This window comes from Mesocricetus auratus, unplaced genomic scaffold, assembly GCF_017639785.1.
Source record: "Mesocricetus auratus isolate SY011 unplaced genomic scaffold, BCM_Maur_2.0 Super-Scaffold_100023, whole genome shotgun sequence".
Classification (NCBI taxonomy): domain Eukaryota; kingdom Metazoa; phylum Chordata; class Mammalia; order Rodentia; family Cricetidae; genus Mesocricetus; species Mesocricetus auratus.
Genome location: NW_024429204.1, coordinates 2,646,018 through 2,659,198, shown reverse-complemented (window position 1 = coordinate 2,659,198; position 13,181 = coordinate 2,646,018). Strand labels below are relative to the sequence as shown.

General features: G+C 50.5%; 1 protein-coding gene and 1 long non-coding RNA gene across 3 annotated transcripts in view; one reads left to right on the top strand and one right to left on the bottom strand.

The window, feature by feature from the left end:
• LOC121133630 overlaps nt 1–6,123 on the bottom strand; it is a 28,827-nt gene extending 22,704 nt beyond the window's left edge. Inside the window, exon 1 of the long non-coding RNA XR_005870553.1 lies at nt 5,953–6,123. This is a non-coding gene — a long non-coding RNA (uncharacterized LOC121133630). The remainder of the gene's footprint in view (nt 1–5,952) is intronic.
• A 68-nt stretch (nt 6,124–6,191) lies between these two features.
• Nucleotides 6,192–13,181, top strand: part of Rgs22 (regulator of G protein signaling 22) — a 99,099-nt gene continuing 92,109 nt past the window's right edge. For both annotated transcript variants that reach the window (XM_040730413.1, XM_021228699.2), the window contains exons 1-2: nt 6,192–6,332; nt 6,650–6,678. In XM_040730413.1, the coding sequence (XP_040586347.1) occupies nt 6,308–6,332; nt 6,650–6,678 (54 nt within the window). In that variant the 5' untranslated portion in view covers nt 6,192–6,307. The remainder of the gene's footprint in view (nt 6,333–6,649; nt 6,679–13,181) is intronic.

Genomic DNA, 13,181 nt, shown 5'->3' with positions numbered 1-13,181 from the left:
TGTGTTTGTTTGTTTTTGAGACAGGGCTTTTTTTCTGTGTAACAGCCCTGGCTGTGCTGGAACTCAGATACATACACCAGGCTGGCCTCGAACTCAAAGGGATCCGCCTGCCTCTGCCTCCAGAGTGCTGGGATTAAAGGCGTGCGCCACCACTGTCCGGGTGCATCGCTTGCTCTTGAAGTCTGGCTTTCGACTATCTCTCCCGCTATTTCACTCCACAAACTTTATTCCAAAGGCGACACCCGCTGTTTCAACTCCCCTCCTGCCTTCTCTCCTTTCTTCTCTTACCTTATAGACTTAGACTCCGGCTATCCTGTCGTTCCTTCCCGTCTGTCATCTTCTGATCCCCAACGAGGTGAAAATTTTGCCTTCTTTGAATCTTGTGTTTATCCTTCTTGTGTATGTGTGTGGTCTCTCTGCCGTGTCTTACTGGCATTCCAGCCTGGTCTCCCACCATTAGCAAACTCTTGAAGGGCAGAACTCTTTATTTAACCTTTCTCCCCGTCAGCAAAGTGCCTCCTGCATAGACAGTACGGAGAGGCTCAGCCGAGTGGCCGCAGTGATAAAAACTGGTTGCCACGTCACATGAGAACCTTATCCAAGGCTCATTTTCCCGCTCCAGCCAGTAGCACGGGGAACCTCAACTGCAGTTACGATTTGTGAGTGAGTCACAATCGAGACACCACATCTTCGCTGTCCCGACTCCAGCACGTAAACCCTTTCTGCCTCTGGTGCCATCCTCTCTCCTGCTTCTCCAGGGGGTCGAGGCTTATCACTCCCTCCTGTCCCAGGCTGGCTGTCTCCTTCAGGGCAGCTGGAGGCCTTTGCGGTGTGATCTCCGCACATTCGGGGCCTTTCTGATCTCTTCCCCGGCACGGTCAGTTCCCCTGGCCTTAGTCTGAACAGAGGCCCCAGGTTTGGTGGGCAGAGGCCTTTCTTTCCGAGGTCACCTCATCTTGGGCGAGGTTAGGAAGGCAGAGCACATTGAGGCAGAGGGAGAAGGGACCATCCTGTGTCAAAGGACTCCACGTGTCCCATTTTCCCCTTTCGCTGAGATGCTTTCTCCTTCCTCAAGCATTGGCATGGCGTAATTCTCGATAGTGATCACGTATACGTGTTCTCGAGTTATTTCCTGAGAGTATACATATTCCGGGGGCAGGGTCATTCTTTCTTACCCTTCTCTGTTCCCCCAGTGTCTGTTCCTGTAACCTTTAGAGACACTGTAAATTATGACTGAGGGATGGTGGGACCCAGAGACAAGGACAGCCATGTAAACAATGAAACTTGTTACGTATCTTTACTATCTTATTCTGTTTCTGTTTTTTTTTTTTTTTTTTTTTTGACAGGGTCTTACTGTGTAGACCTGGCTGGCTTGGAATTCTCCATGTAGACCAGACTGGCCTAGAACACACAAAGGTCCACCTACCTCTGCCTGTCAAGTGATGGGATTAAAAGCCTGCGCCAGCATGCCCAGCTGACAACTCATTTTTAATTAAACCAGGTAGTGAACTAAATGCCTGTAGACACATCATGTGTCCTGTAGACACATCAATGTGTTAAGAACAGCCAGTTCTACAACAGGAGGTGCCATTATTATTAGTGTTTCTTTCCAGAAGAGAAACCAAGATCCAGAGGTGCTGAGAGATAATTCCACCCACACTGGTGAATTTAACACTGGAGTCAGGATGCTGGCTGCTCAGTGTCAAACATTGGTGTTGGCTTGGTGCCTGCCTAGATGGACCCTGCCCTGCACCAGGGGCCTCTGTGCAGGCGATTCTCTTCATTCTTAGAGGGCTGCTTACTGTGGTTTGGGCTTCAGGGAAACAGATAAGAAATCTCAGCTATTGGGCTTCCTCCTGGCCCCAACCACTGACACGGACGTAGAGCATGGCATTTTGAGATCTTGTGACAAACAATATTCTCCCAGAACGTTGAATGATATTTTAGTTTCCTCATTAAACAGTGTTGTCTAAGTTACTGGAGAGATTGGTCAGGGGATAAGAGCACTTGCTGTTCCCGAGTAGGACCTGAGTTTGTTCCCCAGCGCCCACATGGTGGCTCACAACTATAACTCTACTTTGTTATGGAATAATCCTTTTGTATACCGTGAAGATGTGTCTTTGTCAAGGCACCTTCTGATTGGGTTAACAAAAGAGCTGACTGGCTGGTAGCTAGGCTGGAGGTATAGGCAGGAAAGCCAGACAGAGAATGCTGGGAAGAAGGGCGGAGTCAGAGAGGTTGCCAAAAGATGCAGAGGACAAATAAAACCACTAACCACGTGACAATACATAGATTAATAAAAAAGGGTTAATTTAAGTTGTAAGAGCTAGTTAGTAATAAGCCTGAGCTACCAGCTGCGCATTTATAATTTGTGTTAAGTCTCTGTGTTGGTTATTTGGGAACTAGTGGGCAGAAAAGTAAAGTCTGCCTACACTAGTTTGAGGGAACCCCATGCCTTTCTTGCCTCTGTGGGTATCAGGCATGCCTCCGGCACACAGACTCACATTTGTGCAAATATTCATAATCTTAAAAGGAGTTCTTTGTCTAGTATGTATCATTGAGCATTTTCTGCATCATGGTGAGCTTTGGTCTGCCTGCTAGAGTTGTCAAGAGATAACAACTTAGTTCAAAATAATCCCTTAAGGGTACCAGAGAGAAGGCTCAGTGGTTAAGAGCACTGGTTGCTCTTACAGAGGACCTGGGTTCAATTCCCAGTGCCCACACGGCAGCTCACAACCATCTGTCACTCTAGTTCTAGGGGGTCTGATGCCCTCCTCTGGCCTCCGTGAGCACCAGGCACACATGTAGTGCACACACACACACACACACACACACACACATGCAGCCAAAACATAAGACACATGATGGATATTCATGGCATCATTATCCCTAAAAGACCAAAAATTGGAAACCCAAAGGTGCATTGATTAGCGGATTAAGAAATGTGCTATAACCACGTATCTGAACCTTGAAAACATTAAGTGAAGGAAGCCAGACAGGAAAGACCACAAGCAATGTCATCCCATTTATGTGAAATGTCTAGAATGGGTTCGATAGAGACAGAAGGTGGACAGGGATGTATAGAGATATATTTTAAGCGCTATGCCATTCCTTTGAAATGGTAGAAATGTCCTAACTTTGTGCTTTTCTGAACATACTTTAAAAAAAAAACACAGTGAGTTCTATGGGTGGTATATGAATTACATATAATTAAAATTATTAACAAAAAATTCAAAATTATAGAAGTTTATGGTTTGGGCATTTGGGTTCAAGTTGCTATCTTTGTGATCCACATGGTTTTTTAATCTTGGGAGTTTTTTTGTGGGGGAGGAGAGGGTTTATGTGGCTCACACTCCTATATCCCTGTTCATCACTGAAGGAAGTCAGGACAGGAGCTCACACAGGGCAGGAACCTGGAGGCAGGAGCTGATGCAGGGGCCATGGAGGGGAGCTGCTCACTGGCTTGCTCCCCATGGCTTGCTCAGCCTGCTTTCTTACAGAACCCAGGACCACCAGCCCAGGGCGGGCACCACCCACAATGGCCTTGGTCCATCCACATAAATCATTAAGAAAATGCCCTACAAGCCTGCCTACAGCCTGATCATATGGAAGCATTTCTCAATTAATGTTCCTTCCTCTCTGACGACTGTAGCTTGTGTCAAGTTGACAAAAAACTATCTAGTGCACCATCTAAGAGCAAGGGCTTTGGAATTTTAAAAATGTATCAACAGACATTGGTGTAATTATTATTATTTTACCTTTCTAGATCTGTTTTCTAAATTAGAAACTGAGAACAACGCTGAGGCGATGTCCTATTTGGGTTCTGGTTCAGGGCTCCCGGTAAGAGGGGGCAATCTGTGAGGCGCTGTCCTGTTACACAGAGTGACTTATCAATGTGGCTGTCTGACCAGCACGAGCAAGCAGGGCTATGAGCAGGACACAGTACAGGTGTCTGCTGTGGAGAGGGTTCCAGACATTCATTTCAACAGGCAGCTGCTCCACGGTGGGCCCGCGGGATGAGTGTGTTGCAGAGGGTCAGGCGGGCACACGGAGCAGCCTCCAGAATGCCCAGGAGTTTAGCGTCTGGTGGTGGCACACACCGTTACTGTGGCTTTAAGGTATGTGGGTTTGCATCCATTATACAAGAACAAGGGGGAAGGCCAGGCCAGGAACCCATGGGGACACACCTATGGGAGGAAATGTTCCCGAGCTGAGTCTAGAAGAATGCTCCTGGTAAAGAAAAGGCCAGGAGGGTTTCTCTGGTGGCAGGGAAAAACCAAACAAAAACCATAGCCCATTTGTGTGCTGACTCTCAAGTTGATATCCCACATTTTTCTTTTTTTTGTTTTTCGAGACAGGATTTCTCTGTATTGCCTTAGAGCCTGTCCTGGAACTCTCTCTGTAGACCAGGCTGGCCTCGAACTCACAGAGACCCGCCTGCCTCTGCCTCCCGAGTGCTTGGATTAAAGCCTTTCGCCACCAACGCCAGGATATCCCACATTTTTCAGCCCCACGTTAATTGTAAACTCAAAATCTTCGTTTGGGAACTTTTTCACGGTGGCCCACCACAGCTGATGACAATACCCCTCAGTTCAAGATCACGGAGAATCGTCCCCAACACCCCTTTCCCACATCCGACTTCTCAGGCCTTCTAGGCTCCATTAGTTAATATCTACATGTATGTGTCTAGGTACGCGTGCGCTACATCCGTGTGGGAGTTAGTGGAGGCCAGAAGAGATGCAGGATCCCCCGGAGCTGGGGTTCTGAGCCACCGTGGAGGTGCTGGGGGTTGAAGTTGGATCCTCTAGTGGTTGTCACTGCCAGGTCATTCCTTGGGCTCTCCCTCAGGTCCTACCTGCCTGTTCCCGAGCTGCCTACACCCTCTCAACAGTAGCCCGAGTGGCACTTCTGATCATAAAAGTTAACGGATAAAGCCAGAGTCTTGCTGGGTCCACACAGACTATGAGGAACCCCACCCCACCTCTCCTCCCCTCATCCCTCTCCCCCTCCCTCCCCTCCCTCCCTCTGTTTCATCTGGCTTTCTGATTTTGTCTGGCAAGGGCAGGGTTTCACTTTGGTCTCTTTCCCATGTCATACTGAAAGAGCAATAAGTACAACCAGGCGAGCAGGTGCCCTGGCTCCCTCATAACACAGGCACCCATTGTCTTAAGGGCATACAGATGCCCGGCCCACACCGAGGAGGCACATGCGGGGCCACTGGTGGTTTTTAAGTGGGTCAGATTTGCACTCAGATAGCTGGTTTTTCTTTCCGCATGGATAATGGATTTAAGAACTCGTAGCTGGAAGCGAAGACGGGAAGAGGGACTCGTGAGGACGTTTTTACGGCACACCAGTGGGAGCCATGGCTGTGTGTGACTGCTGGGGGGGGGGGGAGTGGAGAGGAGGTTCCAAAACCAGAAATACTTTAAGGTAGAATCGGATGAGTCCAATGCTCTGCCAGAATTTGGGGTTTGGAGGGCAAGTTGTAGGAAGGAAACTCCCAGGTTTCCGGCTTGAGTCACTTGGGTCAACTTGGGTCATTTAATGGTCACTTCTGTCACTGTTGACACAAGTTCTCATGTAACCTAGGCTGGCCTTGAACTGTGTAAGGACTCAGGCACTGTACTGGCCCCGCCCCTGTCACCGTGCAGAATGAGTTTAGGCAGTGCCCTGGTCAGCCCAGGAGTGAAGGACACCTTTAAAGACAGACCTCTGCTCTTTCCAACTCTGTCTTTCCCTCTCTCTTTCCCGCGGTTCCCCTGGGGCAGACAGGACTTTTCCTGCCTTCCTCCTCCTCCCCTGCTGGGATTACAGGCCTGCATCACCACACCGGACTCTCATCCGGTTTCCCAGAACACACTTTACAGGGTAATCTTAATTTGCAGCCCCCTGTCCGGTAACTTGTAATGGCTGATGAACTCAGCGGTCCTAACACGGAGCCCGGGGCATTACCTTTGGCCACAGGCGTCTGACCGAGCGTGTGTGGGGCTCTACCAAGAAAACTGGGGCCCGGCTCTCGGGTCCTTCCCGGTGGGGGCATCCGCTTCGCCCCAGCCGCCTCTCCCCCTGCTGCTTCTCCTCCTCCTCCTCGGGCACGGGCTGCGGTCTCCACAGTAACGGCCATTCCCCGGCCGCCACCCCCAGCCCAGCCCCGCATTGTCCAGCTCCATGGCAACCCAGGGCGCGCACACCGCAGCCAGCGCGCAGCCCCAGGTCGGGCCGCCGGGCGCCCGTCGCTCCCCGACAGCGGGGTCCGGCACCGGCAGCGAGCGAGCCAGCGGGCGGGCGCCCCGACGACGGCGGCGGCATGCCCGAGAAGCGCCTCTCGGCCGGTAGGTGGGGGACCGCTGCCCGGCTGCCGGCCCCAGGCTGCTGGACCTGGCCAATATCTCCATTTGCAGCCCCAGGGTCACCGGGGTCACGGTGGGTTCCAAGCCCGGGTCCAGAGGCCTCTCCTCCCCGCCGCCACCTTGAAACCTCGTTTAAAATCGATTCCATGTGCGGGTGATGGACAGACACTTTACCCAGCTCACCCGGCACGGGCAGTAGGACGAGGCGGGGCTCTAAGCAATCAGAGAATCTCCTTTAGTCCAAAAGGAAGTCAGAGGGGTCTGAGTGTGAAACAATGTTTCACATTGTCTCGTTTCAGAGCCGCCAGATATCACAGAAGAAGAATTTGTAAGTACAATTCAGAAGGCCTACGCGGGTTTCCCCCTAGGCTTTACTTTTCATAGGGAAGATTAGACGGTGGGAGAAGCGTGCGCTTCCGCGTAGGCAATGCCCCGGCCTTTCCCATCCTCGGCTGATTTGTGTGCGAATGCTAATCATCGCCAAGGCTGTTTCCCATACAAGACATTTAATTTGTCCTTACTCTCAGTCTCCACCAGGGCAGGCTTATCTCCATGGTTTTGTTGTGATGTTCCCCGGGGCAGTTCCTGGTTGCAGCAAACATTAGTACATGGTGGACTCAGCCATACAGTGGTTCACATTTGTAATCCCAGCATCGGGAGATGGGGGGTAGGAGGCTTGGGAGTTCACGGCCATTCTTTGTGACACAGCAAGTTCAAGACTACATGAGGCCCTGCCTTAAAACAAACAAAGGAAAACCTAAAACCCGGGCATGGTGGTACTTTAATCGCAGCACTCGGGAGGCAGAGGCAGGCAGATCTCTGGGAGTTAGAGGCCAGCCTGGTCTACAGAGCGAGTGCCAGGACCCTGCCACAAACAAACAAACAAGCAAACAAACAAGACCCTCAATAAATAAATAAATAACAAAATCAAACAAACAAAAAACCCTGAAAACAACCAGCCAAACAACTAAAACCGAAAACAGTGGTTCATTTGTATTTGTTTAAATTTTTCTACGCATGGTTCTCAGGTCAGAACTTTTGGAGAAACTGAGCACCCTAAATATTTGCAGATACAGGCATCATTTGGGAGAGCGCTGTCTTTGAGTATATTCGATATAGCCCATTGCATATTTGAGGAACTTGCCCCAGGGGGCAGACAGATGGACAGCAGCAAAGCTTATTCCAACCAAGGTCGGAGTCAGTATTTACCATGTCCTCCAGCACTTCTCTGGTTGGCTGATATCTTATGTTTGGATTTTCATCCAGCAAACATGAGTGATTGTATGTATATTCAAGTATTATCCTACATGCTGGGGCGAAGAGCGAGGGATACGTCAGCAGAAACCGGAAGACGGCCGAGATGGGGCTGGGAGGGCTGGAGGGGGACGAAAGAGCAACCTCAGACGTCTGTCCACACCAGCATACGACCAGACGCAGGGGGCCAGAGGTGCCCCAGCATACTGGCAAAGCCCCGTGGCCTGGGAAATGTCGGTTATTCCAGGCGCCGAGCCGGAAGCCCAGTGCAGCTTCAGTGCCGCAGGATTTCTGAGCCAGCTGCCCCTTCCCGGCACAGCCCCTGCCTGGGCATCTTAAAGAGCTCATAGCACACCATGGAAGACACTCTGGCCTGGTCCCGCCCCCCTCCGCTCCGCTGGCACCCACCGTCTTCCGGTCCTCGGATCTGTCCTCTCACCCCCCCCCAATTCGGCTTCTCTTTTCCCGCCCTCGGGATCTGCTCTCCAGGATTTTGTGGGTGAGCTCCTCCCTTGTCCACACGCCCCCCCCAGCCCATCTGCTGACACCCCTTTTAAATCAGGGTCTCACTATGTAACCCGTGCTGGCCTGGAACCCCGCTGTGTGTGCGTGTAGCTCAGGATGACGTCAGACTTCCCACCGGGCTGCTCCAGCCTCCCCACTGCTGGGATGGATGACAGATGTGTGTGCTACCACACCTGGGTGCGGACACCACGTTCACGCGCCCGCCCACACACCCACTGAGCTATCAGGTGTCTTCGCCATCTCGACATCCCCCAGGTCACCCCCACAGAGTGCTTCCCTCCAGTTCTGCTCCTCCCTCGCTTTCCTGTATTCCCTGGTGCTCGAGTCGTCCAGACTTGCTTTCTTCATCCCTTGATGGCAAGCATCGCCCTCCCTTCCTAGCTGTGTCTTTGTTTGCATTGGAACTGAACGCCCGCTGTTTTAGCTCAGGCACAGCCTCTGCATGGAGTCCCAACTCTCAGCCATAGCTTTTCTCTGTCTAAAGTGTAAAGTGCAAACTCGTGTTCACCAGTGGTGCTGGGTCTCATCGCTCCCTCCATGGCTACCATACTGCTGTGAACTCTTGCCAGATCTGCCATGTCACCCCACCGTAAGAAACCTGATTAATAGCTGGTATCCTTGAGTGCTGACCACAGAGTAATTTTCAACCCCAAGACAGCCCTACGAGGCGCCGGCTATGTCCCCACATCGAGTAGAAGATGAAGTCAAAGTTAACAGCTGGTAACTGCCACCGAGGCCGCTTAGCTAGTGGCCCACAGAGCCATTGAAACACCCAGGCTTCCTTAACCTGGCCTCCCGACCCTGGTCTCCATGATAAATATCACATCCACCCTGTTTTGAGTTTACAAAGCGCTTTCACCGCCGCCGGCCCCAGCCAAGCTGCCCTGCTCGCCTCCTGCCTTGGCTGTCACTTTGATTGGCTGGCCCTTCCCCACCCATTTCACAATCTGGCACATTCCTTCAGGCCCAGCTCATCTCCACGAAACCTTCCCAGCCTAACCTCATGCAGGCTGCCTTGGCGCTCTGGGCAGCTTCCCACGGAAACCAGTTTGTGACCAGATTCTCAAATGCACATGCACAACCAAGTGTTGGCTACTCGTGAACCAACGGACCAGCTTCTCTGAAGTGGGAGGGATGAATTGTATGCTCATCAATAAGCCACGTATTCTTAGAAAATGGCCACCCCCAGCCCCCAAGCCTTGTTTTTTGTCTCTCCTGCAGTCGAGTAACTGAGTTCTGACTGATAAGGCTGTGAGCAGGAGCGCCGTGCCTGCCTCTGGAGATCTGACGTTTGCAGAGGTCAAGGGACTGACCCCTTCGTCTTGGGCTTGTTTCTGTGGATGAACCATGCTCTGATGCTGGAGTATGGAGATTCTAAGGTGCATGCAAGTATAGAAAGGAAGATCAAGCCAGTTTTCTTCACGCCTGCCGGAGCAGTGAGTGGCTTGAGGCCGAAGCTGAAGAAATCACCATGGGTCACGAGGTGGCATCTTGAGGGTGACAGAATCGTGTGATCAAAGGGAAGAGCTTGTGGGTTACACAGATAACTTGCTCCGTCTTTTAAGAAGTGGCGTTTTGGTGTTCCCGTGCTTATAATAACTTCGTGTTTTCTCAACCAGTAATCTAAAACTGCATTGTTATTGTGGATGTCTATAAAAAGATCTTAACCTTCACATGGGGTCTTCACTTTCAAGGCATGGAATCAACTGCTTGTCTGCCAGGGACATTGTCTATATTTAAATTTCTGTTTTTAGGCAGCAGGCTTGCTTGGGGGCGGAGTCTTGATATGTGGACCTGGCTAGCTTGGAACACTATGTAGACTATGCTGTCCTTGGACTTGGTATGTAGCAGGCCAGTCCTCCTGCCTCTACCTCCGACATGCTGGGCTGTAGGCGTTGAGTTATCATGTCCAGCTATTTAAACATTTTATGTATAAAATCCGAAGTTCACTAACACAACTGCCTTGGCATCCCTTTCAATTTCCCAAAGCACAAGGGAACACAGAACACATTACTCTGGTGACAAATTTGGTTCAGTGAACTGATTATTTATTTATTTTAATTTTTGAGTGGAGTGTCAGGTAGTCTAGGCTGGTGTCTAACTCTGTAAATGAGGATGACCTTGAATTTGAGAGGGAGTAGGAGAGCACAGGAAGTGAGGTCATAGGGAAGGAGATTAGAAATTATGTAAATATAAGATTTATGAAGGAAATTCTAAAAAATTTAAAACGGGACTTTAGCTTCAAACAGTATAACATTTACTTGTGGAAAATGGTGTTTGTTTCAACTAAGGCTTAGCTTCCTCAGATTCACTCTGTTGTCTTTATAGCTTGGGTGTAATTACAGCAGATTTCCAAAGCTTGAAAAAATGTCATCTTTATTTGGGGTGGTTTGAAAGAAAATGGCCCCCAAAGGGAGGGGGCACTATTAGGAGGTGTGGCCTTGTTGGAGGAAGTGTGTCACTGTGGAGGCGGGCTTTGAGGTCTCATATGCTCAAGTTGTGCCCAGTGTCTCAGACCACTTCCTGTTGCCTGTGGATCAAGATGTGAGACCCTCAGCTCCAAGCACGGTGTCTGCCTTCAGGCCACCGTGTCCCACCATGATGGTAATGGACTGAACTTCTGAAGCCACCCAACTAAATGTCTTCCTTTTTTTTAATTTTTTTAAAATTTTATTTTCCAGTTTAAATTTAGATAAGAAACGAGGTTGCTTCACAAGTCAGTTCCAGGTCCCTCTCCCATTCCCTCCCCTCCTCCCGTGCCCTCCCCCAACTCCCCCCCCCCTTATCCCCTCATTTCCCCAGGGAGGGTGAGGCCCTCCATGGGGGTGTGCATAGTCTGTCATTTCATATAGGGCAGGGCCTAGACCCTTCCCCAAGAGTTCAGGGTGAGAGTGCACCTCACATTGTTCTATGGGAGTCCAAAGTCCGTGTGTATACTTGGGATGGGTATTGATCTGCTGCCCAAGGCTCAATAGATTCCCTAGGCCTCCTCACTGACACCCAGATTCAGGGGATCTTGATCAGTCCCATGCTGGATTCCCAGGCTGATGCCTGGGATTCAAGAGTTAACCTTTGTCTGGTCAGCTGTTTCTGGGGGTTAAACCAGCCCAGTCTTAATCTCTTTGATCATCAGTCCTCCCTCTCTGTTACTGGCTTTCTTGAGTTCAGCTCAGTACTTAAGCAAGGGAGTCTGCCTCTTCTTCGAATGCCTTCCTTTTTAAAGAGTTGCTGTGGTCATGGTGTCTCTTCACAGCAATACGAACCCTGACATAGACATTGTTTGAACACTGCCTATCAACAGACACGTAATCCCAGCCTCCAGGAAGAAGACTGTATGATAGTCATCACTTAGTGTTTATTTTTTCAAATGGAACATGGTGGGCATCCTCGGGTTGGTAATGGGTGGCATCCCATGGAAACCGTGGAGGGCAGGGCAGTTAGATGCAGGAATTGCTGGTCCTATTCCCCATTCATCCCTCCTTTCCTGAAGCCATTGCAGAGCTAGGAGTCAGAGTACTGTGGGGGAGGTTTCCGGAAACTGAGGTGATCCTGAAGGGCCTTTGGAAAGTGTTGCTATTGGAGACCACCCATCCCCAGGGAGGTCAATACTCAGGACAGGAATTGATCTGTAATGCTTTTTGGAACTGCAGATACTTCTGGAAGTTCCATAAGTAATGTAGTCAATGACTGTACAGTGCTCTTGGGACACATATTACCAATCATGGGATCCAAAAGCAGTATTCCCTCTTGGAGAGAGAGCTGTGCTGGTCTGTGTGTGTGAGTGTGTCTCTGTGTGTCTGTGTGTATGAGTGTCTGTGTGTGTGTGTCTGTGTGTGTGAGTGTGTCTGTGTGTGTGTCTCTGTGTCTGTGTGTGTGTGTGTCTGTGCATGTGTGTGTCTCTGTGTGAGTGTGTGTCTCTGTGTGTGAGTGAGTGTGTGTCTGTGTGTGAGTGAGTGTGTGTGTGAGTATGTCTGTGTGTGAGTGTGTCTCTGTGTCTGAGTGTTTGTCTGTGTATGTGTGAGAATTTGACACTGCTCACATCAGATTAGCCTGTAGGCGCGGCTAAGGGCCATCTTTTTTGACAATTGTTGCTGAGGAGCCTAGCCCACTGTGGGTGGTGCCGCCCCTGCCCGGGCAGGTGGTTCTGGCGCACATAAGACAGCAGACTGAGCATGTCAGCAGGAGCGAGCCAGTGGGCAGCGCTCTTCCATGGCCTCTGCTTCAGCTGCCGTCTCCAGGTTCCTGGCTTGAGCTCCTGCCTCCATGATGAACCGTGCGCTGGGATGGACCTGGGAGCTGTGAGCCAAAATAAAGGCTTCCCGCCCTAAGTTGTTTTCTGATCAGCATTGTATCACAACACTGAAACGCAAAGACACTAACCTTTCCAGAGGAGCATCAGTATGACAAGCAATCACATTAATGTGCACATTGCAAGGTTAAGACTTGGAGTCATTGCCGGCTGCCTTTACGCCTTTAAGATGGTGCGGGGAGAAAGTGAGAGCCACCATGCCTTGTGAATTGGAATATCAGGTCGAAAGGACTTTTATGCAGGGAGAAAGCCTTGGATGCTTGGGATTAATGGAGTAACTAAAATCTGCTCGAGTGATTTGAGATTAGAATTAAATGACGGGTGGGAAGGAAGGAATTGTAACGAGGGCCAGTTAGACGGCTCGGCAGGTGCTTGCTAAGACTGACATGAGTTTGATCCTAGAGCCTCCATGGTGGGAGCACTAACCCCGAAGCTGTGCCCTGACACACGCCATATAAAAAACAGAATTGTGATGGGATGATGCAGAGACAGAAACTGCGCAGTTGCTTCCATCAACAACAGCTACCATCTCTGGAAAGTGTGCACAAGCTCCTTGGTCCACCCTTCCTCCTGCAAGAAACTTGCGAGCTTAGACTAAAATCGAACACGCTGACCTCACTTGCACAGGAGGCACTGGAGGGCAGTACTCGAGTAGCAAGTGCTAAAGGAGACCCCTCCCTCCCTCCTCCCTCCTTCTCCCTGCCTCCTTCCCTCTCCCCCTCCCTCCCTCTCCCTCCCTCCCC